Below are 26,565 nucleotides of genomic sequence, written 5' to 3' on the forward strand. Positions count from 1 at the left end.
GTTTCTAGTATTTACCATTCTTGGACAATTACACCAAACGTGACAGAAGTGCAAATGTTACAACTTACCCCATAAGTGGGGTTAATTGTAAGAGGCAGGGGGTTAGTTATAACATTTGCTTAAAATTAAGTTTGCAGGCAAATATTTCAATACTATTTTGTCTATATACTTGAAGTGGATATTGTTTATATATCTGTCTATAATGGACAGGTATCCACACTGGATACCCACTGGATTTGATATGTGACCCAGTCTGTAAGAACCATACTACAGTTTCAAAATCAAATTCTGAGATAATGAGCATCAAAGTCTGATTTTAGCCAATGATTTCATTATGATTTCAATCTTTCAGGTGACCTTATTCAATCAATATTAAAGATATGAACAAAAATAAATTTGACACACGATTTTTGATAAGACAGGCATTTATTTTGTTGGCAGCCAGCAATCATCCGTGTGTAGCCTATTTAAAACAACGGCAAGAATTACGCTAACGTTAGCGGTTTTTATAGGGTGCTGAGGGGTTAGTTGTAACACAGCGTTGGGTCAAAATATTTTGAAGCCCACCAAAAGATGATATGTTTTAGTCAACAAGACACTGATTAATGATGACATAGCACTGGTTTTGGTATCTTACACATCCAACGTAGAACCCGAAAAAAAAAAACATATGACAAAAAAATTTACTTACATGCCACCAAAACACTCGTTCATCAATAACTCTATGGAAAAACATTATACATTTCCAATAATTTGCAGGAGATCATCTTTTGGCAGCGTGAAAAAAATACTGGAAAACCAAAACGCTCAACCTTGTGCAACAATGTAAACAGTCCTTGTTACAACTAACCCGCGTTAGTTTTTGCCCCGCGCACCCCTATGCTACAAGCAGGGACAGATTATAACTTTGATGTGCCCTGGGCATGGAGGTCTCACATGCCCCACACCACATGACAACAGTGTTGCATCTGTACCATCATACAGGATTTACAATTGCGCTACAAAGCATGTAAAAATTTACAAACTATTTACTTTATATTTAAAGTATAATAATTTTCAGTCTCAATGTTGAAAATCTGTCCCTCAGATAAGAAGAAATGGATTAAATACACCACACATGCTGCCCTTTACATGGGAAATTTAAACAGCGTGCATTTCATCTAAACTCACTCACAGTACAGAAAGGCGTCTGCATTTTTCTAAACTAGGACACTGAACTTATTTCAGTTACTTAAGAGTTGTGAAAACAACATTTAAACATGACGTATTAAGGTATAGACTCACAGAATCTCATCTGACAGCAATAACAGCACCTTAGCTGATGGGAATCTTTTGTGATTTCCTTTGGGAAAACTCTTCCACGACATCATTGATATACAGTTTCTTCGAGAGTTAGACCGTTAAAGACAATGAAGTATGTGAGACATAAGAGTAAGCTAACCTCTTTTATGCTTGACTGCCAACAGTCTTAACAGTGATGTAATGCATTACGATTATTTATTTGTTAAAAATGCATTTGTTATTTACTAATTAAAAATACTTTATTACACTGTATTTAGCGCCATATTATTGAAATAAAATAAAAATGATATGAAAAATGTACACACAGTAAATTTGCCAGGGCCCCCTACTGGTGCAGTGCCCAGGGCATGTGCCCAATAGGCCCGCGCCTTAATCCGTGCCTGACAACAACAAGTTTTCACGTACACACGGCCAGATATGATCAGTACCCGTGAAGATTGTGTCTGTTGCATAACGCAAGCACTTTGTGGTGTCTTTTTGTATGCCACTTCCTAGCACTGTTCCTCTAACCGATAAACGGCTAAGGGGTTTGCAGATCTTACCCTGTGCTCAGGAGCAGATAGACGCACACCAGGGACAGCAGGATGCTTAACAGTCTGTGAAAGAGCCTGGTGGAGTTCAGCAACGGCACGAAAAATGAGGAAACTAAAAGATGAAAGTAAAGAGATATTAGAAACAGCATAAAGAAAGAACATTAGGAAACGCATAAACACAGGATGAAAGAAAAGAAGAAGTAAAAATGCATGACTCAACAACATTGAGGTTGAAAACGTTGTTTCCTAATCTTTGAAAGTTACTATGGATAAATGCGTCTGCTAAATTAAAATGTGTTAATAGAGAAAACAAACCTAGCGTAATCCAGCTAACAAGCTGGTTGAAGAGAGGCAGGCCCTGCTTCAGTCGCAGACTAGAATGGGTGCTGGTCAGGACGTAAGCACACAGAATCACCTGCATGATCTGGAAACATCACACAGAAGATTTAGGTCAGATTCGGTCAGTGAACAAATTCAAAAACACATTTAACTTTTCATGAGTTAAGAATGATCATGTTATTTAGGGCTTTAATAAAGAGCATGCCATACAGTAATACATTATGTAAGAAATACAGTGGTGTGAAAAATTGTTGGTCTCCCTTCAGATTTCTTATGTTTTTGCATATTAGTCACACTTTAATGTTTCAGATCACCAAACAAATGTAAATATCAGTAAAATGTAACACAAGTGAACACAACATGCAGTTTTTGAATAAAGTTTTTATTAAAACAAGAAACAAAATCCAAAACTACATGGCCCTGTGTGAAAAAGTGTTTGCACCCCATTAGAACATAACTTAAAGGAACACTCCACTTTTTTGAAAATATGCTAATTTCCAGCTCCCCTAGAGTTAATAACATTTCATTTTTACCAGTCGAAAATAGTCTGCTTAGTAACTTTAAATGGCAGGGGACTATTTTCGGGCAGTGCGTAATATCACTACGTCTGCTGCAGCCATGTTACAGCAGCAACGTCCTTGATTATTACGCCAGAATGAGAGTATAGTTCCTAGCCATATCTGCCTAGAAAATCACAACTTTTAATTTTCTGTCGGTCTTAGTACAAGATGTAACTACAGAAGAGTTTTAAAAAGGAAAAATATCCAAACTCTTTGTTTATTTTTTAGCGCAATGCTAATGGTCTAATCAGATTCAATGGATTATGCTAAGCTATGCTAAAAGTGGTAGCGCCAGACCTGGAGATCAGCTGAATTGATTCCAAAATGGAAAAAAATCTAATGTTTAAAGGTATTGCGGAGGATTTTCTTTTTCCGGGTGGATCATCAAGACTATTGGTCCTCCTAGTTGTCAATCAGGAGTGTTGCGCAATTGCATTTTTTTTTAAAGTAGAGAAGGCGGTTCTTTTCTAAAATTCGAGAAAATCCTCCGCTATAACTTTAACTCTAGGGGAGATGGAAAATGAGTATATTTTCAAAAAAAAAGTGGAGTGTCCCTTTAACTGTGGTTTATCACAAGTGAGTTCAGTTTCTCTAGCCACACCCATGCCTGATTACTGCCACACCTGTTTGCAATCAAGAAATCACTTAAATAGGACCTGCCTGACAAAGTGAAGTAGACGATATGCCAATAAAAGAAAGAAAGAAGAAGAAGAAGAAGTGAAGTAGACCAAAAGATCCTCAAAAGCTACACATCATGCCGAAATCCAAAGATATTCAGAAACAAATGAGAAAGAAAGTAATTGAGATCTATCAGTCTGGAAAAGGTTACAAAGCCATTTATAAACCGTTGGGACTTCAGAAGAGCCATTATCCACAAATTGCAAAAGCATGGAACAGTGGAGAACCTTTCCAGGAGTGGCCAGCCGACCAAAATTACCCCAGGAGCGCAGCGACAACTAATCCAAGAAGTCACAAAAGACCCCACAAAAACATCCAAAGAACTGCAGGCTTGACTTGCTTCAGTTAAGGTCAGTGTTCATGACTCCACCATAAAAAATGACTCAAAATGTCTGCATGGCAGAGTTTCAAGACGAAAACCAAAAATAACATAAAGGCTTGTCTCAGTTTTGCCAGAAAACATCTTGATGACCCCCAAGACTTTTGGGAAAATACTCTGTGGACTGACAAAGCAAAAGTTGAACTTTTTGAAAGGTGTGTGTCCCATTACGTCTGGCATAAAAGTAACACTGCATTTCAGAAAAAGGACGTCATACTAACAGTAAAATATGGTGGTGGTAGTGTGAAGGTCTGGGGCTGTTTTGCTGCTTTAGGACCTGGAAGACTTGCTGTGATAAATGGAACCATGAATTCTGCTGTCTACCAAAAAATCCTGAAGGAAAATGTCAGACCATCTGTTCGTGACCTCAAGTTGATGCGAACTTGGGTTCTGCAGCAGGACAATGATCCAAAACACACCAGCAAGTCCACCTCTGAATGGCTGAAGAAAAACTTGGAGTGGCCCAGTCAAACTCCTTACCTCAATCCTATTGAGATGCTGTGGCATGACCTTAAAAAGGCGGTTCATGCTCGAAAACCCTCCAATGTGGCTGAATTACAACAATTCTGCAAAGATGAGTGGGTCAATATTCCTTATATATAGCTGCTTTATTCAAAGATGCCTTTCAATGCAAGCAAGTGTTTCTTGGTGATTACCAGTCTTTTGAATATTTGTGTATTGCTTTAAAAGGTACACCACGCATTCTGTTTACAATTATTTATAGACCTCCCAAATACACCTCAGCATTTGTTGATGAATTCACAGAACTTTTATCAACAATTTCCTCTGAATTTGATTATTTTGTTATTGCTGGAGATTTTAATATTCATATAGACAATGCAGAAAACAATACTGCAATTGAACTGTTAAATGTTTTAAACACTTTTGATCTGACCCAGCACGTGCAAGGTCCTACACACAATCGGGGACACACTCTTGATCTGCTCATTAGCAAGGGTCTAAACATTTCATCCACTGTAATCAAGGATGAAGCCCTATCTGACCATTTCTGTGTTTACTTTGATTTATTGATCTGTCCTGCCACTGATGCTAGATCTGTCTATGTTAAAAAAAGGTTCATAAATGAGAACACCAGTGAGGTATTTATGAATGCTATTTCAATGTTGCCAAACATATCTGCAGACTCTGTTGATGTTCTCCTTGAAAACTTTAACATAAAAGTTAAAGATGCCATTGATGGTATAGCTCCAGTAAAGGTCAGGGTGATCACTGGCAGACGTAAAGCACCCTGGAGAAACACAACAGCAGTACAGCGCATGAAAAGAACATGCAGAAAAGCTGAACGTATGTGGCGGAAAACAAAACTTGAAGTACATTATAGCATCTATAAGGACAGTCTTCGTGCTTTCAATGTAGAACTAGGCACAGCCAGACAGACCTTCTTTTCAAACATTATAAACAAAAACATAAACAACACTCACACTCTTTTTGCTACTGTAGAGAGACTAACAAACCCCCCAAATCAAGTTCCTAGTGAAATGCTCTCTGACAACAAATGCAATGAGTTTGCAACCTTTTTCTCTGAGAAGATCAGTAATATCAGAATGACGATCAATACGGCCTCATATTGTACTGTGACCAGTCAGATATCATTGCAACAACCTCAGAAATTAGCCATTCTCTCAGAATTTGACATAATTGATATAAAAACCTTGGAAGAAACAGTACAACATCTTAAAGCATCAACTAGCAGCCTTGACACGCTCCCCACATCTTTTCTCAAAAAGGTACTTAACTGCTTAGAAACTGACCTCTTAAAAATTGTAAATACCTCTCTGATCACAGGCACCTTCCCAGAGTCATTAAAGACAGCAGTTGTTAAGCCTCTCCTAAAAAAGAGTAACCTAGACAAAACCATACTTAGCAACTACAGACCAATCTCAAATCTTCCGTTTATAGGCAAGAACATTGAAAAGGTTGTTTTTAATCAGCTGAACAAATTCTTAAACTCAAATGGCCATCTGGACAATTTTCAATCTGGTTTCCGTCAGCATCACAGCGCAGAGACAGTGCTCATAAAGATAATAAATGATATTCGCTTAAACTCTGATTCAGGTAAAAGATCAGTACTGGTGCTACTAGATCTTAGTGCTGCCTTTGACACAGTAGATCACACCATACTCTTACATAGACTGGAAAACTGGGTAGGGCTCTCTGGGATGGTCCTCAAATGGTTTAAATCATACCTAGAAGGAAGAGGGACTATGTGAACATAGGTAACCATAAATCTGAGTGGACATCCATGACATGTGGAGTCCCACAGGGTTCAATTCTTGCACCGCTTCTGTTTAATTTGTATATGCTCTCACTGGGTCAAATAATGAAAAAGAACCAAATTGCTTACCACAGCTATGCAGATGACACCCAGATATACTTAGCCCTGTCACCTAATGACTACAGCCCCATTGACTCTCTATGTAAATGCATTGATGAAATTAACTGTTGGATGCGTCAAAACTTCCTCCAGTTAAACAAAGACAAAACTGAAGTCATTGTATTTGGAAATAAAGATGAAACTCTTAAAGTTAACACATACCTTGACTCTAGGGGTCTAAAGACACAAAATAAAGTCAGAAATCTTGGTGTAATTTTAGAGTCTGACCTTAATTTCAGTAGTCACGTGAAAGCAATAAGCAAATCAGCTTACTACCATCTCAGAAATATTGCCAGAATTAGCTGTTTTGTATCAAGACAGGACTTAGAGAAACTTGTTCATGCTTTCATCACCAGCAGGGTGGATTACTGCAATGGACTTCTTACGGGGATCCCCAAAAAGACCATTAGACAGCTGCAGCTCATACAAAACACTGCTGCCAGAATTCTGACCAGAACCAAAAAATCTGAGCACATTACTCCAGTCCTCAGGTCCTTACACTGGCTTCCTGTTACATTTAGAATAGATTTTAAAGTATTGTTACTCGTTTATAAATCACTTCATGGCTTAGGACCCAAATACATGACAGATATGCTAACTGTATATAAACCTAAAAGATTACTCAGATCATTAGGATCAGGTCAGTTAGAAATACCAAGGGTTCACTCAAAACAAGGTGCGTCAGCATTTAGTTATTATGCCACCTCTAGCTGGAATCAGCTTCCAGAAGAGATCAGATGTGCTTCAACAGTAAACACTTTTAAATCTAGATTAAGAACACATCTGTTTAACTCTGCATTTACTGAATGAGCACTGTGCTGCTTCACACTGACTGCACTTTTAACTCAAGTCACTTTTACTTCTGTTTTATTCTTTTTAACATTTTAAAGTGTTTTTATTGAAATCACATTTATTTTGTTTAATTGTCTTTGTTTTTATTGTGATTTTATTGTGTATCTATTATTTTTACATTTTCTTTTTTCTCTTTTATATATTGTTTTCTCATTTCTATGTAAAGCACTTTGAATGACCTCTGTGTATGAAATGTGCTATACAAATAAACTTGCCTTGCCTTGCCTTGCCTTGCCTTCACATCAATGTAACAGACTCATTGCAACTTTTCGCAAACGTTTGATTGCAGTTATTAGGTTTTGGGGCAAAGACGTTTTTACACAGGGTCGTGTAGTTTTGGACTTTGTTTATTGTTAATAATAAAAACTGCATGTTATATTCACTTGTGTAATCTTTGACTAATATTAAAATTTTTTGGGTGATCTGAAGCATTAAAGTGTGACATCTGGAGGGGCCAACAATTTTTCACACCACACCAATTGACTACAGGCAAATATAATGCACACCTAAAATGGTAATACGGCACAATGCCTGATGCTATAAACATTCACACTACAAGCCCTATTATATAAAACAAAATAGAGAATATCCCTGCAGAGCAAAAATGACCTGGCAGACGAACAGCAGACGATCTCTGATCGGTAGAGAGCGTTTCCATGATGACCAAAGGTATGTGGAAGAGGTCAGGAGGGTCAGCACTCCAGCACATATACTAAAGTGGAAAAACATTTAAACATTTTATTTTAGATTAAAAATCTCGGCATCATTTAAAATTGGTTGCGCCAGCAGTGCAAAAGTTCATGGGTTCGATCCCAGGAAACACACATACTGATAAAATGCACCGGTATATGTTATAATGCATTGCAAGATGCTTATTTTTTAAATTTGGCAGATGCTTTAATCCAAATCGACTTACAGTGCATTGCAAGGCATATATTTTATCATTATGTTTGTTCCCTGATGATCAAAGCCATAACTTTTTGCACAGCATATGCAATGCTCTACCACTGAGCTACAGGAACACAAATGCATAAATGTGCCAAACGCATGAAATCACCAAATCACTGTGTGTAAAAGTGATAGAAAATGAACACAAATTCTCATGAAACATCCTGACTTTTAGTATGTGACTTTCAGTAACCATATAAAGGGAAAACAAAAAATGTGTATTGTGCTTACACGTATGTGATGCTGGGTTCCCGTCCCACAACAGGCAACAGTGGAAATGGAGCCAAGCAGAGACAGCTAAACATCCAGCTCAGTGACCTAAACTACAGTGTACAAAAACATCATTTTAAAACAAGCCACAGACACATCACACCCCATACCAAAATAGACCCTACCTTTGCTTTTAAATACAAGCCAGAGGCCACAGGCCACAATGCCAGGACGATCAGCCCTAATGTCAACATACCTCGATAGAAAAAACTCACAACCTAAAAAACAAGAGCAAAAAAGGGGAAATGAAGCAAACTACACAACGCAAATAAATTTCATTGTCTAACACATACCGCAATTAAGCAAGCACTTACCAATAATTCAATTCCAAACATCACCAGCAAAAAATACCCAATGCATTTGCTAACCGGTAGTGAGGGAATGGATCGGATCAGACCAGCAAAAGTTTCAAATCTGTTTTGGAGGAAAAATACAAACTATGAAATCTAACTCAATAACATATAAATATTAGGGCTGTGAAAAGATTAATCGCGATTAATCGCATACAAAATAAAAGTTTGTTTTTGCATATATATAAAATATATAAAAATATAAATAAATATATATACACATCTTAAATACATACTTGAATGTGTGTGTATTTATATATACATAATTATTACACACAGCACAAACGCATATATTATGCAAAAAATTACTTTTATTTTGTATGAGATTAATCTAGATTAATCTATGCCCAGCTCTAAAATAAATATGCAATATTTATATAGCAAGGTTCTGTCATTCAATTACATAAATTGATGCATTTGGCAGTCGTTTTTATCCAAAGTGACTTACAATGCATTCAAGCTATATGTTTTTATCAGTATTCAGTAAAAAAAAGCCCAATTTGAAAGATACCAACTTGCAAGGAACGATTGAAAACCATGTCACCGTTTTATTTTATGCTTTCTCTAAGCTTAATTGTAACATGGAGCTAGCAACAATAAAGTCGTGGGTTCAACTCCTGTGTAATGGATGTTATAAATAACTTACTCCTTTACAACAGCATACCACACAGGCACGGGAAGCAAGCAGTAGATGTAGTAAGTCCAGGGGCTGGATTGGATGACAAGGAACAAAGCCACAAATAGGCCTAAACATAGAAACTTCAAGACCAGTCTTCTTTCTGCAATCTTCAAACACAGCCAAGCACAGACACACACATGATGTGACACTTCATAAAAATATATAGCTTTGAATGTCATTTCACGGCAATAGAAAAATTAACTATTAATGATAACAATCATCTTGTCATGGGGCAGTCTGATGTGTTAACATTACCGACTTACCAAGTTTGTGTTTGTCGGAAGTTTGCGTATGCTAGCATGAGTTTTCAGGATAAACAGAACTACGTAAGACGTCCAACCGATAAAACCCAAAACCACACTGCAGCCCAGGAAGAGACGATCATATGTGTGATAATATGACAAGCCGTCCATGGCCTGAGCTATGAGACCCTCACAGTAATGGATCTAGAGGAAGATACACAGAACAAGATTAAGATGTGGATAGACACAGAGAAGAGATTCATTTTTGTTGACGGGTCAGCACTCACTGCCTCATCAAACTGTCCTTTCTGGATCAAATCTCTTGCGTGATGAACAAAATCCATCAGCTTAGAGTCGGTCAGGGGCCTAGAAAAAAACAGCACAACTTCACAAAGTCACCAAAGATTATTTCAATTTACAGGATTGATCATGTTATATGTGATCCATCCAGTTAGTGAAAACCCAGCTAAATTCGTTTTTTCTGATTTAACGTTTTCTACATGTAAAGAACATTCTGTGAAAATATAACCTTGATATTTTTAATATTAACAATGTTTTCTATTTGACCCTTTCAATTTAAACCAAAGAGCAACACAAATGAGAAGCCATATAGAAAACAAATTAAAGATGATCAAAATAAAGACATCTCAGAGGTAAGAAGGTGGGAGTGGTGTTAATAGTATTTACTATAGTAATATAATTCACGACAGCCATTCACTTCATTGACCCAGAATGCACTGTGAAACATAATGGGGGCCTCCACAGCTTAAAATTAGTATTAAATGTTATTTTTTATGGAATGAAAAAATGTAAATAGCAAATGCATTTGCGCCCACTTTTGCGCCCATGGGCGTTCTGGTCTGAAAACGAGGTGTGTTAACTTCAGGCACATTGTTGGCACGTTGCTATTTTGAGGCTATTTATGTTTTTTGTTATTTAAAGAGCGCAGTAAATTATGCGCCTATAAATAGGACGACACCGCAGGTTTGCTTATCACATACATGAATGCGCAGCAGCACAAAAACGCTTTTAAATATAAAAGATTAAAGGATTAAATGTAAAAGATTATTATTGAGTCTTTTGGACATAAATGAGGACTAATTATGAGACGTTAGAAAGCGCAAAGAGCTGCTTCACCTGTAGCCTAAGTAAATGAATGCTTTTCTTTAAACAAATGCATCTATTTTTAAATGTTTTTATTTTTTATTTATTGTATATGATGACACCGTACCTGTGGATATGGTGAAATGAAAAACATTTTAACAAATTATTTTATGAGATTACAATAATTATGTAGGATATCAATACATTTACAGCAAATAAAAGCTTGCTATTTGTACTCCTATGACTGAAAAAAACAGGCTTTTAAACCAATTTTTAAACCAAAAATTAAAAATTTCAATAAAAATGAAAACAACACAATTTTTAACATTATTCTTAAATTGGGGGTCGTCTTCCTCCGCTTAGTTTTTCAGTTTACAAAGTCCGTCATCTAAATAGGGATTAGACATAGCGCCAGCTCAACTGGCTTTTAAAGGGGATGAGAGATAAGACTCTCATTGGTTTATTGCACTTTACGCCCAAAACACACCCATTACTCATTAGGAAAATATGAACAACCCTTTTCGACCATGCGCCGGTGCACAAACCATTTTTCCCGTCGTTAAATTAGCATCGTGGCATCGGACACGCCCATTTAGACCGTGCGCTTTAGACAATGCGCTTAGATCATTAAAATAGGGCCCTAAAGATGTTTGTCCATTTAGGGCTACTGTAGAAATATGGCGATGCAAAATGGCGACTTTCATGTAAGTGGGCCCGCCATAGATATGTATAATAAAGGCTAGATGTCTCGACCACGCTGCTGGCCAATTGAGTGAAACGTCCGCATTTGGTGGCCATCCTACCACCGGGCGCTCGCTCACTCGTAGCATTGTGTTTTAATGATGCATTTACATTTAAATGACCATAACTTGCTTAATTTTCTACCGATTTTCAAATGGTTTGGTTTGTTATAAACGTCAGAGATGTACCTATGACACTGCATACTTAATAAATAATTTTCATGAATCATGTTAAACCATCCAGAAATAGGCACGTTAATAACGTTTGTAAGAAACCAAACCATTTGAAAATTGGTAGAAAATTGTTCAAGTTATGGTCATTTAAAAGTACATGCATCATTAAAACACAATGCTACGAGTGAGCAAGCACCCTGTGGTCGATGGCCGCCAGGTGATGACGTTAGAGACTCCGCCGTAACACATCTAGCCTTTATTATACATATCTATGGGGCCCGCGGTGTATGTAGATATGTATGTAGATAAACGTGATACGTGTACACTTTAAGAATTTGATTATACTCACTGATAAGGTGTAAAAAGAAATGATAGTGTTGTTTCTTCCTTCTGTGTCATTTTCACCTTTAGATATAACAAACAAGGTTGTTGATTAAATTCATATTCAATTCAAATCACATGAACAGAATCATTTCTGAAGAACTGGAATACCTTGAACTGCTCCAAAATCTGAACAGCATTGGTAAACATGCTCTCAGCCTTAAAGTGCTGGCTGTTATTAAGGTAGTTCAGTGGCAAGACTCCCTGTAAACAACAACAATACAAGGGTGCAAACTCATCAGGGGTAAAAAAGGTGACAGACACAAGCTATATATACACACATGTATATATACATTTATACAGGGTCTATTCCGTTCACACAACAGCTTATAGTCACAGCTCTAATACAGTATGAATATAAACACTGAACGAGCAACTGTTAAACTCTTGTACTATACGCACATGATGTCTCTAATCATAATGACAGATGTAAATGTATTGACTGTACATTTATCAACAAAGTATTATTTTATGCGTAATGTTGCACTTAAAACCATCGCAACACTTAGATGCGTATATTACACAACATTTGCCGTTGCATGTTGGCATCTATAAACACTTGTTATGTATAACACATTATAATGTAGCGCAGCTATAGAGCTTTTGCAAACAGAGAATACTTTTTTTTGTGGGTGGAGCCCAACTGGTGGCAGAAAGTGACAGCTCTGCAATAGCGGTGTGAAGTGTTTTAGCGTTAAACTGTGATATGAATAGATCCGGTGTTCTGTAGAAGTCAGTTTCCCCTATGTTTCTCTTTAGTGTAATGTTTCTTATAGCATTTTCACCACATTACGTTTATTTTTTTAGATAGGTTAAAAGTTCAAATGGCTTGGCTACTGATATGTGTGCATGTTTTTAATGTATATGTATTGTTCTTTATTGGTAAATCAATTATTTTTACCGTATGAATCGCTAAAGTACATATAAGAGCAATACTATCATGTATTCTATATAATATCATTTATTAAATATTTCATTATTTTCATGTTTTCTATTATTTCTTCCTTATATTTATAGCCTATGTGTTTGCTCTAAAACTATTATAAAACTATTATGTTTACATACAAATTAATTTGTATAGGCCTGTTTATATATTAATAACACTTTACATCATGTGTGTGTGTGCTATATTTATTAAGTATGTAAACATCATAATTTTAGAACAAACAGGAAGAAGACATAGGTTAAGATATAAGGTAAAAAGAAGTTATAGAAAACAGAAAAAATGTAATATTTAATAAATGGTAATATTATTGATATTATGAACTCAAATCTTTAATCCTTCTAAATAAATTATAAACGTAACATGATGAAAACGCTATAAGAAACACACCAAGTTAACAGACTTCGACAGAACACCGGATATCTTCTCTAATTATTTTCTATTCTAATTATTAAAAGATTTCCAGATGATTTCATCACTCCAGTCTGTCTGTTTAAGGGCTTATTGCAACCAAGAACACCTACGTTTATCTTCAAATGGTGTCTTCGACGACGGTATACTATAAAAATGAAGGTCATCTTTTTTTGGCATTCCTATTCTGACACTCAACAGGACAAGGAGACATTTTCTAGTGAGTAATCTTGTCCGTTTCACTTGTGTGTAATTCATTTCCATTGTTTTTCTGCCACCACGTAACTGTGGCGTCTACTCACAAAAGTCTATATTATGTCTACATTAACACACTGACAGAGCAAGGCACAAACTCTCCCTTTTGGCTTCGGCTCTATCGTTCAAAACATATTTAAGTTAGATTAATCTTTTTTTAACACAATCAACACACACATCCCTGTTATAAATGAACACAAATTTTTGTGGGACCCAACCGTTATTGTACAATTATACAGAAAATGATAGGAAGGCGAATTTTACAACTTACCCCATAGGTGGGGTTCATTTTAACAAACAGAGGGTTTGTTGTAACACCTGCTAGAAAATTTTGTTTAAACAAAAAATTCTATAAAATTCTGTATACTAAAGGTGGATATGGTTTATATATTTGCCTATAATAGATAGATATCCACTCATTTATCCATCCATGATCCTTCATCTAACCATCCTTGTATTATGAATCGATATTGATATAATTTTGATGAATAGCATTTACATTGTTTTCATTTCATTTTTATGCTTTTAACACATTATGTGTTATTTTGTGTTGATTTTGTGTTAAATAAAACACAAGTTGTGATAAAAGTAACACAAAATGTGTTGTTTCAATAATAACACAGAAATGTGTGGATTCTGGGACAACGCATTAATTGTGTTGTTTTTAACACATTAGTTACTAGGAGTTGCTGACATGTTTCAAAATACTGTTATGTTTTAGGTAACAAGACAGTGATTAAAATAATATTAGGTTGGATTTGGTGACTTCACACCCCATTCAGGAATAAAAAAACATAAGATGAAGAAATTTACTTTCACGCCTCCAAAAACACTCTTTTTCCGTTATCGTAACGAAAACACATGAAAACTTTTCACAAATTCACAGGAGATCATATTCTGACAGTAACATAAAAAGGCCAAAATTATGACCTAAATATGTAAAGTAGCCGTGTTACAATTAACCCTGCGTTAGTTTGTGCCCTGTTCACCTTTACAGCGCGTGACCCCATTTCCTTACATGTTACCTTGCTATTGCATGTTTCTGTGATGCGAATCATGTGATACGTAAATAAGACGTAAATATAAGACGTGAACTTAAGCACAATTCTTCTGTGAGGTATTTTTGCATCCGATTGACTGCAAATTGAGTATGTGCACTCAATCTGCACAAATAAGGTGACAATAAACTGTAAAACATAACCCACCAAACTGGTTAGTGATTTGACATCGTTACCACAACCGATGGACATGATTTTCATACTTTCATTCACTGTGACCCACTCACCCCCCATTTTCAAAAACTCATCGGATCTAGACAAATCACAAGAATGACGTATTTTGGATCCAAAAAGGCAAATTTCACCGAAAGGTGACAAATTTGCACACCTGCTAGAAAAAGATGGTGTGGAAGATAATGTCCAAAAAATGATCTTTAAAAATAACACTTACCACAGAGTTCAAAGGAAACGGAAGTCCTAAAAGCGATGACATCAGTGGAGCAATATCAGCCTGGGAAATATGAACAAACAAGCAACAAAAAAGGCAAATCAGCAATATCAGCTTTTATTCACTTTTTATATATCCACATAACATTATTACTTAACAGAAAGACCTCACCTGATTGACATCCACTCTCCTGTAGTTTTCTAATCCCCATTCTGAAATGCAAAAGAAAGACTTAATCAGATAAGCTAAGCTATTAGATTATCTCCATTAAACTAATTCACACATATGAGAGGGCCACATAATAAACCTTTGAGATAAGAATCATCATATTTCTGAAAGGCAGTCCGCTGTGCTCTCTGAACTCCAGCTCCCCATGCGACTAGTGGGGTCAACGTCTCTGATGGGTGTCCCGCACCATGAGACCCTTAAAACAAAATACACTGTTTAATTCACTTAAATACACTGACATTTATAAATGATGATAAACTATTGAAACGAACAAACTATTCTTCAACATCTACCATTATTGAAGTGCTGACATGAGATGATGACATAAAATAGCATAAACGTTAAACTTTCAGTCCAGGTCAGAGAGGCATCTTACCCCAATTCGTCATGCCATGGTCGGACGTGAACACATAAGCTGTTTTTCCATCATGCCCGAAAAAGTCATCCATCAAAGTGACAATTTCAGATACACCTGCATCAACCAGGACGATGTTCTCTAGATACTCCCTGTACCATAACCCAAAACAAGAAATGCTACACATCAGGCTTTGCATAGAATAGCAGCTCCACCTAGTGGCGAAACTATTTTCGAGCATTTCCACACATATAAGCTATTAAAATGTCTTTATGTGGTAAAGCATGCTTACTTTGACATGGGCCGGTGGGCGTGGCCATTAGTGTCTATCCCCAAAAGATGCAGGAAAAACACATTTTGATCTTCGTGCAATTGATTTAGTAGAGTTTCATTGTTTTTGGCAGCACTCAGAAAAGCCTAAGTAAAAAAGCTAACAATTAATGAGCTAATATTTAAAGCACACATTTAATACATTTAATGAGAGCAGTACAGTGTAACAATTAGCTCAGGTTGTTTAAGGTTACCTTAACTTCATCGAAAACCCAAGTGTCAAGTTTGGATGCATCTGTAGAGGCAAAGTCCTCCCGATCTGGAGGGTAAGTGTGAGTGTACACGTGGTCCCCGCTGGCCCCTATATAAAATACAGGATGTGTTGGTAAAAAGTACAGTAGGGCCACTGTACTCCTACAGTTTATCTGACAGGTGTCTGATTGTACCTTTAGCAAACATTGGTAATATATCAGGGCTTCCCCAGCACCAGGTATGTCTGCTTTCGTTAAAAACTGAATCAAACTCCACCGGATTCTCCTTCCAGCCTGTGAAAAAAAAGAAATTAGTCTTATGTATGCAGAGTGATAAGCTATGCACAAACTATAGGCGAGATTTCTTACCCTTGGCCACAGCACTAACATCCTCATAAAATCCTGCTATTAGAGCAACATGACCCGGACGTGATTCAGTGGGCACTCGTGTGTGTGACACTCCCCACGTGCCAGTCTCTTCAATCACACTCCTTTTGACAGAAAGCAATAACAAACAAAAATTAAACCTATGTGCACATAATAAATACTAGATTTAAAAAAGTTATCTGTCAGAGGTGTTGTTGCGTTTTGTTTGTATTTCATGTGTTATAAATGTAAGTGATTTACTCTAACATTCAGCAAAAGTTTTTTATCCAAACTCCAAAGCAACTTACATGACAATATTGATGCTCGCTATAAGAATCAATCTAAAATCTGCAACATATTTTGGCCAAATACAGTCTCAAATGAGGAACTATACAAGAGGACAGGCAGCTTGCATATGTCTCTGGAATTCAAAAACACGCAGACTAAGATGGCTTGGCCATGTATTGAGGATGCCCAATGAAAGACCACCCAAAGTTGCCTTGAGATGGACCCCAATTGGGAAAAGAAAAAGGGGTCGACCAAAGAACACCTGGCGTAGGACAGTAATGATTGAGCCGAAGGGGATGGGTCTTTCCTGGGACGAAGCACAGGCCAAAGCATGAGACAGGGTTCAGTGGCAGTGTATGATTGCAGCCTTATGCCCCAACTGGGACGAAGAGGATAAGTAAGTAAGTATAAGAATCAACTGGACCGTAACAGTTAACACCACAATCTGTCCACCTAATCTATGCATAAACAGATAATCCCACATACGTCACCTTATGTAAGGACCTCTGACTGTCCCATTGTCATCTGGTTTAAAAAGGCTCTCTGCTCTTAAGCCATCTGCCACAATGAGGACCAGACGCTTGGCTGGAGGAGGCAGAGATACACGCTGGGGTGTCATTCCATGGACAAGTGGAGATGTGAAGTAAATGTCAAATATCGAAAGAAAGAAAACAATATGGACCATGAGCCCCACGATGAAGAATGTTATCATCTTCATCCTGTCTGCAGTCAGATCTGTGGCATTATTTTTTTAGAAAGAGAAAGATAAACATGTATTTACTATAGTACGTTTGTATTTACTACAGTACTCTGAAGTAATAACTATAATGAATTTAAAAACTGCAAAAAACATTATTTATTATTTACTTAAGAAAACACTAGTATCTAGTGTCGATCAATTTACTATAGTAAATACTCCTACAGTATTTTATTTTATTTTATGTGGGTTAAGTATTAATATGTTGTAATGAATTGAACATTAAAAATAATCTTACCTTTTGGCTAATCCTAGGATGAAACTAACTCATAAGATTTCTTCAGTGACGGTAGAAACCATGTAAATCTTTTGAGTACATTACTCGTAAATGAATGAATCAATGAATTAACGCGGCAGCAGCATATGAGTCTATGGGAAGACTAAACATACTAAGTATCAAACATACATAAATTTGTTTCAGAGTGGTGATTTTGTATGGTAGAAAACTCGCTAAAAAAACTAATAAACCAAACAATTTTTAAGAAATTAAACTGACAACTTCACTTCACTTCCTTGTTTTCATGACCTTTGAACTGAAAATACGCGCAAAGAGTTCTGGGAAATGTGGTTTATGCACCTGTGAGAATTTTGGAGAGTTCAATTTTCCGAAAATTCCCGTCCTTGTAAAAATTTTATAAAATGTCAAAATAAAACTAAATAAATGTAATCAAATTAAAATAATGGCAGTAAGTTTGTGACATTCTGTGACATTGTAAATGAAATTCTTGGATAAAAGGGCAATGTCTATTTGTTCTTTACAGAGTAAAAAAAAACATACAAACAGTATGTATTCAAAAAGTCGGTACTAAACTTCACGTTGATCTGTTATAATGACGTCATCTTATTAATTTCCCTCAGCTCGGTTCCCTCAGCTTTTGTCCATAGTGGTAAATGGTCCATATATCCTGTTTTTAATACCTAAATAAAGATATGAATAGATTAGAAGTTATATTAATTAAAATGGTCGTTTTCATATCAAATGTAAAATTCTGTGTGATCAAGAAGATATCTTTTATTCCTGTTTTATTATTTTTCACACATTTAAACTGTTTTTATTAAAATCATATTTATTTTCTTTTAATTTATATTTTTTGTGGGTCTCTTCTTTCTACATACTTTTTTTCTTATATATTGTTTTCTTAAACCACTTTAAATGACCTCTGTGTATAAAATTTGCTATAAAAATTTTCTTGCTTTGCCTTAATCAAATTAATAATATACAAGAAAAAAATGTAACAATTTTAAAGACAGGTTTTTATATCGTAAAAGCATTACATTTAAAAAGTCAAAATACTACTGCTGCGTAACGTTGGAGGCTTTTATTTTGAAAACATACCATCGCAAGGCAACACGTATTGTTGCTGAGTTCAGTTGCGCATTGATCAGCAAAGGATACAACGAGAGCTTTGTTAATTATTGTTAAATGCTGTGTTTGCACGTTTAGGTAAACTTTTGAAAAACAATTTCCATTATTAAGTTCTTGAATGATTACATTTCCGTAAGGTGTTTACTAAACTTTTCCTTATAGTAAATCTGGACCTTTAAACCGCCTCTATGGCTGGCAGTAGCATAGCGATGAAGACATGGGAGCTGTCAAACAGCATGCAGGAAGTTCAAAGTATTGATGAAATATACAAATATGATAAAAAACAGCAACAAGAGATTTTGGCTGCCAAACCTTGGACTAAAGAGTGAGTATATAACAACATATTAATAGGAGGCCTGTGTTGTTTTTAGACTAATAACCCATATTGCTTCAAACTGTTTTTATTGTTTTAGCCATCATTATTTTAAATACTGCAAGATATCAGCATTAGCACTGTTGAAGATGGTGATGCATGCCAGATCTGGAGGAAATCTGGAAGTAATGGGACTTATGTTGGGAAAAGTGGACGGAGAAACTATGATCATCATGGACAGCTTTGCTCTGCCCGTGGAGGGCACCGAAACTCGAGTTAATGCTCAGGCTGCAGCCTATGAATACATGGCTGCTTATATAGAGAATGCAAAACAGGTACACTGGGGATGTATGACTCAAATATTGTTCAAAGATAATAAAAAAATCATATTAAGCAAGTAAAAAGTATAAACCCGTAATTTAATTTTTGCATATTTGTAAGAATACAGCTGCTTTTACTGTTATAGAATGTATATGTATTGTTTTGCATATGGTATCTATATGCAATTCATTACATCAAATATGCATGTGACCTGTCTGTGAAATCCAGTCTAAAGTCTTGTAATCTTGTAATATTTGATAAGGAGCATCAAAGTTTGATTTCACTTTAATTTCCATTTTCACAGAATGCTTTTTACAGTTTGATTTTATGCAGAAAACTTTAAATCATAAAAATTACTTTAGCTGGGTTTTCACAGACGAACACTAAGTAGCTCTCATCGATGAATACGTCTAGGTTGGCCGGTTGGAGAATGCCATTGGATGGTACCACAGTCATCCTGGATACGGCTGCTGGCTTTCAGGCATAGATGTCAGCACTCAGATGCTTAACCAGCAGTTTCAAGAGCCATTTGTTGCCGTAGTGGTAAGTTCATCAAAATATTAAACTGTGATTGCTTATTTTGCATTAGAGCTCTATAATGCAGTCCCCATCAATCTTTAAAGACAGAGGAAAAATAGCCCAACTATGAGATTGTTAAAGTATGAGTTTAACTTCAACGATAGCAGTGATCCATAATTGACCCCTATGATACAAATGAGTTTGGTGACATTTGTAGTGGTGTCTGATTAATGGCTGTTGGCTTTGTAACCGAATACATTATACAGTTTACCCTTCATTGCTATTGCTTATTTTATGCCAAGGGCAAATAACAAGCTGGTGCTCATAACTTTTGCTCGCTAAACTGGCAGCTCATTGTTTTTATTTGTTATATTTTACTCGATTGTTTTGCTTAGTACAGTCTTTGCAATTTTTCATGCTTCTCAGATTGATCCCACAAGGACTATATCTGCGGGAAAGGTCAATCTGGGAGCTTTTAGAACGTATCCGAAGGTAGGAACTGTTTTTATTCCAGTAAATGTTTGGTGAGTGTTGTGTGCAAATTTTAACTGTGTAGCATTTTGGGTTTATTTGTCTTTTCATTTATTTTTTCGCAAGCCTTGTCATCGCATATTATAATGTTTAAAATGTAACTATAGGGTTACAAGCCACCAGACGAGGGTCCGTCTGAATACCAGACGATACCACTTAACAAGATTGAGGATTTTGGAGTGCATTGCAAACAGTAAGCATTTCTATCAAACTTAATGCATCTTTCAAGATATTTTTTTGCATGCATTGTCGAATCGCTACTGTTAATGATTTAATTTATAAATGCAGATTGTTTGTATTATGCATTTTTGGAAATGAATGTGTATTGCGTTGTATTTTCTTGTTATTATGTTTATGCGTCTTTCTCTGTTTAGGTACTATGCATTAGAAGTGGCTTATTTTAAATCTTCACTGGACCGCAAACTCCTAGAGCTGCTCTGGAATAAATATTGGGTCAACACTTTAAGCTCCTCCAGCTTACTAACAGTAAGAACGTCTATTTTTGTAACATTAATAAAAAATACGTTTTTTTTATATCACAGTATGTGCAGAAATTGTAACAATTTGTTATTTTTTATTTTTTTTAAATAAATATTATACTAATTTTCATTTGTGTTTTATAAAATAAAATGTTGATGTCTTAAAAATAGGAATGTATCACGCTATAACCAGCAAAAGCATTTTTTTTCTCCACTATCGGGCGATTATTTAAAAACAGTCGATGATCAGGGCAGATTTTATCCTGGCAATAAATTTCACAACAATGCATTTAAACCAATAAAAATAGACGAAAGACACACCAGAATTCATGCCATGTGATTATTTTGAATTGGGTCACAATGACAACCCAATTGCACACCTTGTACTTCCTAAAGAGTGAAAGTCGATAAGTTTTTTTGACATCCTGTGCCAGTGATTAATATTTGTAACTTTTGTTCAAATGGATTTTTTCCATGACGATTTATTTTAAGTGACTGAAAGCTGAAGTCAACTGGCATTGTTTACTGCGACATTCTGCCATGAGCCGTGTTTAACACATTCAATGGGGTGTCGACTATCTAAACAGCAGCCTTAGAGCTGTGCGCTAGAGATAAATTGACTGCTTGTCAAGAGCTATGGAAGAAGTGCTGTCGGTGATTACATTGTCACCACAGACAGAGACCCTTGAGTTTATTGAGTCTGTATTTTGAATCCCTGTCTGGGAAGAGAACAACCTCACCTTTTGCAAACTCACCTGCCAGCGAACAATCAAAGGTTTAAATAGCGCAGACATGTTGTGCAGCAAAACTTCTGAATTGCCATCAGGCGTGTTGTAAGGGTTTAAATGCATTGTTGTGAATTGTGCATTGACTTGGTCCAAGCAGAATGGATTTGTTAATGGATGATGTTCCTTCAGAATGCAGACTACACCACCGGACAAGTGTATGATCTGTCGGAGAAACTGGAGCAGGCAGAAGCTCAGCTGGGAAGAGGCAGTTTCATGCTGGGCTTAGACACGCATGATAGGAAATCTGAGGATAAATTAGCAAAGGCAACACGCGACAGGTAATGTGATCTGTATATCTTAATATTAAGTGTTTCTTTACATTGTCAATTATGTCAGTAAATGTAAACAACCCAAGGCAAGTTTATTTATGCTGGACAAATATGAACAATTGGAATAAAATGTTAAATTAAAAAATGTACATGAATTTCTTTACATTAAATTTTGTCATCATTTACTCACCCTCATGTACGGAGACCCTAAGGGGACAAATTAGTAAATTAAACGTGAAACTATCGCGTGCTTACGTGAAACTATCGCGTGCTTACGTGAAACTATCGCGTGCTTACGTGTAACTATCGCGTGCTTACGTGTAACTATCGTGTACTCATGTGAAACTATCGCGTGCTTACGTGAAACTACTACGTTTACTTTTGCATGCTCACATGAAACTACTACGTTTACTTTTGCGTGCTCACGTGAAACTACCGCCTTTACTTTTGCGTGCCCACGTGAAACTACCGCCTTTACTTTTGCGTGCTCACGTGAAACTACCGCCTTTACCTTTGCGTGCTCACGTGAAACTACTGCCCTTACTTTTGCGTGCTCACGTGAAACTACCGCCTTAACTTTTGCATGCTCACGTGAAACTACCGGCTTTACTTTTCCGTGCTCACGTAAAACTACCGCCTTTACTTTTGCATGCTCACGTGAAACTACCGCCTTTACTTTTGCGTGCTCACGTGAAATTAGTAAATTAGCTTACGTGGAGCTACTACGTTTAGTTTTGCGTGCTCACGTGAAACTAAATTAACAATAAATAAAAAAATAAGTTAGTAAATTAAACGTGAAACTATCACATGCTCATGTGAAACTATCGCGTGCTCACGTGAAACTACTACGTTTACTTTTGCATGCTCACGTGAAACTACCGCGTCTAATTTTGCATGCTCACGTGAAACTACCGCCTTTACTTTTGCGTGCTCACGTGAAACTACCGCCTTTACTTTTGCGTGCTCACGTGAAACTACCGCCTTTACTTTTGCGTGCTCACGTGAAACTACCGCCTTTACTTTTGAGTGCTCACGTGAAATTAGTAAATTAGCTCACGTGAAACTACTACGTTTAGTTTTGCGTGCTCACGTGAAACCTTCGCGTGCTCACGTGAAACCTTCGCGTGCTCACGTGAAACCTTCGCGTGCTCACGTGAAACATTCGCGTGCTCACGTGAAACCGACGCGTGCACACGCGAAACCGTCGCGTGCGCACGGAATAGTTTCACGTGAGCACCCAAAACTAAACTTAAAAAAATTCTGCACATGAAGGTTTTGCATGAGCACATGAAAGTTTCACGTTAGAACATGAAAGTTTCACGTGAGCACATGAAACTAAACTTTCAATTTCAATTACTCCAATGTCACCTCAGGGGCTCGTACTCATGTTATTCTGTTTAACACAAGAACATTTTTTATAAATGATTTAAAGCACACAGTTGACCATACACACTGACGTCCATAGTAGGAAAAACAAATACTACGGAAGTCAATGGGTACCGTCAACTGTATGCTTACCGTCATTTATCAAAAATATCTTCTTTTGCATTCAAGCAGGCACAGTTTGCAAGTTTTTGCGGAACACATTTTTCTCAGTATGATTTTAAATGTCCCGCAGAGCACTGTGTGTTTCAATTTAAAGCAAAAAAGTAACAAAATAATAGAAATGGAACCTGGCCTGGTCACAAATTTGATTAGTTAACTAAAAACATGTTTTGTTCAGAATAACTTGAAAAGTAATTTGATTTTGTGGGCTCTTACATTTCTGCTTACATAAGAATCTAATGTATAAAACCCTATAAAAATCAATAAAAAATAAAAGTTACTTCTAAAGTGAACAAATCCTTGTTTTTATTAAAAACGTTTCTTTATAATACTTCTACTGTCGAGACTTCTTTTATAAAACCTGATCGACCTTTCTTTTGTTTTCCAGCTGCAAAACCACCATCGAGGCCATTCATGGTTTGATGTCCCAGGTTATCAAAGATAAACTCTTCAATCAAGTAAACACATCTAACTAAACTTGAAAGGAACTGACGTAGGATCTTACATGCTGTTTTTGCTTAGTTATGTGTTCCCTTTATTCTGATTCTGCTTTGAAAGATTCAAAGTAATTCTTGTGTAGGAATCTCTTCAATATTTGCATTACTTGTCGTATGTTTAAACAAATAAAAAATGCTGTTCAGGTTTATTGGTTAACGTATGTCTTTTTTTGCTTTTTTTTTAAATATGGAAAGTCTACATTTTCCCCAAGTGTTGCATCGTATTTACCTCAAAAGTCTGTCTAAAATTGTAACTCATGCAGATCATTGACAGCCTGTCTTTTAGAGCAAGACTAATGAGTTTTCCTCAGTGTTGCAGGATACCAGACGTTTTTAAATTCATGCTCCTATGGGTACAGTGTGTAACACAGTACCGTACCATTCCCGTCTCCCACAATCAGAGCTCTGGGATCAGCGTTTCATTCACACACCCTAACAACGCAACATTTAGGCTGTTAACAAAAACCACAGTGCAGTCGCCTATCATGCAATTCCATTTTCATATTTGCCAGTCATAGCATTACATAATGGAATAACAAACTCAGTGGCTATATGCTTGCCCAAAGGTAAACACAGTTTGGCATGGTCAAAGCGCATCTGTCAGGACGACCCTGTGCAGGTTGTCTCTGTGTTGTACACAGTCCTTCACGATACTGAGCTTGACGCTGTGGCCCGTCACTGATGCATCACAGAAACGGGCTCTCGACACACTGGAGTCTATTCAGCCCTGCGTGTCTGCTCTTTATCGCTGCGGACACTCGACACACGTGGTTTCTCGAACATAAACGCGTCTGCTTTTTTACAGACAACGGTGCTGACATCATGCTCGTGCACTCGAGTTTTTTTATCCCCACACCATAGCCCTTTAAGATTTTCTTGCTATGTTCCAGAAACCGGCGATCTGCTCAGTTGTGCCCTTTGCAATTTGTGGATTTTGGACTGAAGATGTAGTGAGAGAGTGTTTTTGTTCTTGACCACAGAGCCAACATACCGAATCCAATAGTTGAGCCCACAGAGGATGAAATTCATTGAAATCGCAGTCGTCGAAAGTTCAGTGTTTCAACCATTGGAATCGCAAATGAGGCTTATAATCATCACCAGATGAACTTTTTTAATGCTTAAGGACTAAAGCAGATGAGTACAAATGAGAATTAGCCTAAACATACGAATATTACGTTTAACAGGAGCGAGTTAACATCAGCCAAATCTATTAACTAAATTTAAAGGTGTGTTTTCTATTAAGAAAGAACCTTCTAGGATTACTGTGGAATTCCACTTCATTTGCTGAATCCAAAGAAAACTTTACTAAAATACTGAACACTAAGTAGGCTACAGAAGAAAGTGGTAAAATATGTAATTAAGGGAATATAATAAAGTAATACTTCGCACAAACAACCAAGGGTTCCTATTTATCACAGGGCTCTTGTCCTAGATACCTTTGGGACCAATGACCCCGTACACATCCACAGATATTTGGTAGCGCTGATGTTTTCTTTGGACCATATAATAATCTCAACAAGCATGGCAGTAAGGAGCTGAAATGTCCCAGAGGGAGAAGCCCCCACCCCCAGACGCCTACAACCAACCAAAGCAACATTTCCTTTCTGCCAAGTACTTTACATGCAAAAATGGAGGCTAGTCACTCAGTTTCAGGAAGCACATTCCTCAACAGTATATAACAATACACGGGTCAATGCTATGACCAAAGCACACCCCACTTCTCCACAACTGATATGCATTATTTATAGCAACAGTTTGACCAGCTGAAGTTGATAAACATGGTTTGGGATTTCAGCTTGTAAATGCTTAAGAATGCTCAGCTGGTTGCAAGTGACCTGTTAGGAAACATATTAGTGATGATAGTTTTACAAAACTGAAGGGTTTCTAAAAGGGACACTACACTTTTTTTAAATATGATAATTTTTCAGCTCCCCTAGAGTTAAACATTTGAGTTTTACCTTTTTGGAATCCATTCAGCTGATCTCTGGGTCTGGCGCTACCACTTTTAGCATAACTTAGCCTAATCCATTGAATCTGATTAGACCATTAGCATTGCGCTAAAAAATAACCAGAGAGTTACCAAGGCGTAGTGATATTACGCACTGCCCAAAAATAGTCCCCTGCCAAGGTTACTAAGGGGACTATTTTCAGCTGCTGCGTAATATCATTGCACCTCCTGTAGCCATTTTACCTCAGCAAAGTCCTTGATTATTACATCGAAATGAGAGTATAGTTCCTTGCCATATCTGCCTAGAAAATCGCAACTTTTAATTTTCCGTCAATCTTCGTACACGATGTAACTACAGAAGAGTCAACTTTTAAATGGGAAAAATATCCAAACTCTGGTTATTTTTTAGTGTGATGCTAGTGGTCTAATCAGATTCAATGGATTGTGCTAAGCTATGCTAAAAGTGGTAGCGCCAGACCCGGAGATCAGCTGA

The 26,565-nt window shown here is 36.7% G+C and overlaps 2 protein-coding genes across 2 annotated transcripts in view; one reads left to right on the plus strand and one right to left on the minus strand.

Moving 5' to 3' along the window:
* Nucleotides 1-18,046, minus strand: part of pign (phosphatidylinositol glycan anchor biosynthesis, class N) — a 22,758-nt gene extending 4,712 nt beyond the window's left edge. The window contains exons 1-21 of the mRNA XM_055181436.2: nt 17,735-18,046; nt 17,231-17,474; nt 16,455-16,576; nt 16,281-16,379; nt 16,089-16,195; nt 15,857-15,981; nt 15,586-15,716; nt 15,289-15,405; nt 15,153-15,193; nt 14,985-15,044; nt 12,038-12,130; nt 11,895-11,950; nt 9,815-9,893; nt 9,549-9,731; nt 9,253-9,392; nt 8,571-8,670; nt 8,382-8,474; nt 8,218-8,309; nt 7,648-7,750; nt 2,151-2,259; nt 1,845-1,947 (exon numbers count right to left, since the gene is read on the minus strand). Coding sequence (XP_055037411.2) covers nt 1,845-1,947; nt 2,151-2,259; nt 7,648-7,750; nt 8,218-8,309; nt 8,382-8,474; nt 8,571-8,670; nt 9,253-9,392; nt 9,549-9,731; nt 9,815-9,893; nt 11,895-11,950; nt 12,038-12,130; nt 14,985-15,044; nt 15,153-15,193; nt 15,289-15,405; nt 15,586-15,716; nt 15,857-15,981; nt 16,089-16,195; nt 16,281-16,379; nt 16,455-16,576; nt 17,231-17,457 — 2,180 coding nt within the window. The 5' untranslated portion in view covers nt 17,458-17,474; nt 17,735-18,046. The remainder of the gene's footprint in view (nt 1-1,844; nt 1,948-2,150; nt 2,260-7,647; nt 7,751-8,217; nt 8,310-8,381; nt 8,475-8,570; nt 8,671-9,252; nt 9,393-9,548; nt 9,732-9,814; nt 9,894-11,894; nt 11,951-12,037; nt 12,131-14,984; nt 15,045-15,152; nt 15,194-15,288; nt 15,406-15,585; nt 15,717-15,856; nt 15,982-16,088; nt 16,196-16,280; nt 16,380-16,454; nt 16,577-17,230; nt 17,475-17,734) is intronic.
* A 748-nt stretch (nt 18,047-18,794) lies between these two features.
* On the plus strand, nt 18,795-24,273 carry cops5 (COP9 signalosome subunit 5). Its single transcript, XM_055181437.2, has 9 exons — nt 18,795-18,940; nt 19,025-19,187; nt 19,276-19,510; nt 19,911-20,039; nt 20,442-20,507; nt 20,654-20,739; nt 20,921-21,032; nt 21,943-22,091; nt 24,016-24,273. The coding sequence occupies exons 2-9, from the start codon at nt 19,051-19,053 to the stop codon at nt 24,101-24,103; spliced, it is 1,002 nt and encodes a 333-aa protein (XP_055037412.1). The 5' UTR covers nt 18,795-18,940; nt 19,025-19,050; the 3' UTR covers nt 24,104-24,273.
* The last annotated feature ends 2,292 nt before the right edge of the window (nt 24,274-26,565 follow it).

The sequence above is a fragment of the Misgurnus anguillicaudatus genome, chromosome 25, assembly GCF_027580225.2.
Source record: "Misgurnus anguillicaudatus chromosome 25, ASM2758022v2, whole genome shotgun sequence".
NCBI lineage: Eukaryota > Metazoa > Chordata > Actinopteri > Cypriniformes > Cobitidae > Misgurnus > Misgurnus anguillicaudatus.

Excerpts from the sequence above, each read along its gene's own strand:
- cops5 (XM_055181437.2), top strand. The coding sequence starts at position 19,051 with ATGGCTGGCAGTAGCATAGCGATGAAGACATGGGAGCTGTCAAACAGC. Across the intron at positions 20,740-20,920 it reads TTTGGAGTGCATTGCAAACA|GTACTATGCATTAGAAGTGG; the intron begins GTAAGCATTTCT and ends TTCTCTGTTTAG. Across the intron at positions 21,033-21,942 it reads GCTCCTCCAGCTTACTAACA|AATGCAGACTACACCACCGG; the intron begins GTAAGAACGTCT and ends ATGTTCCTTCAG.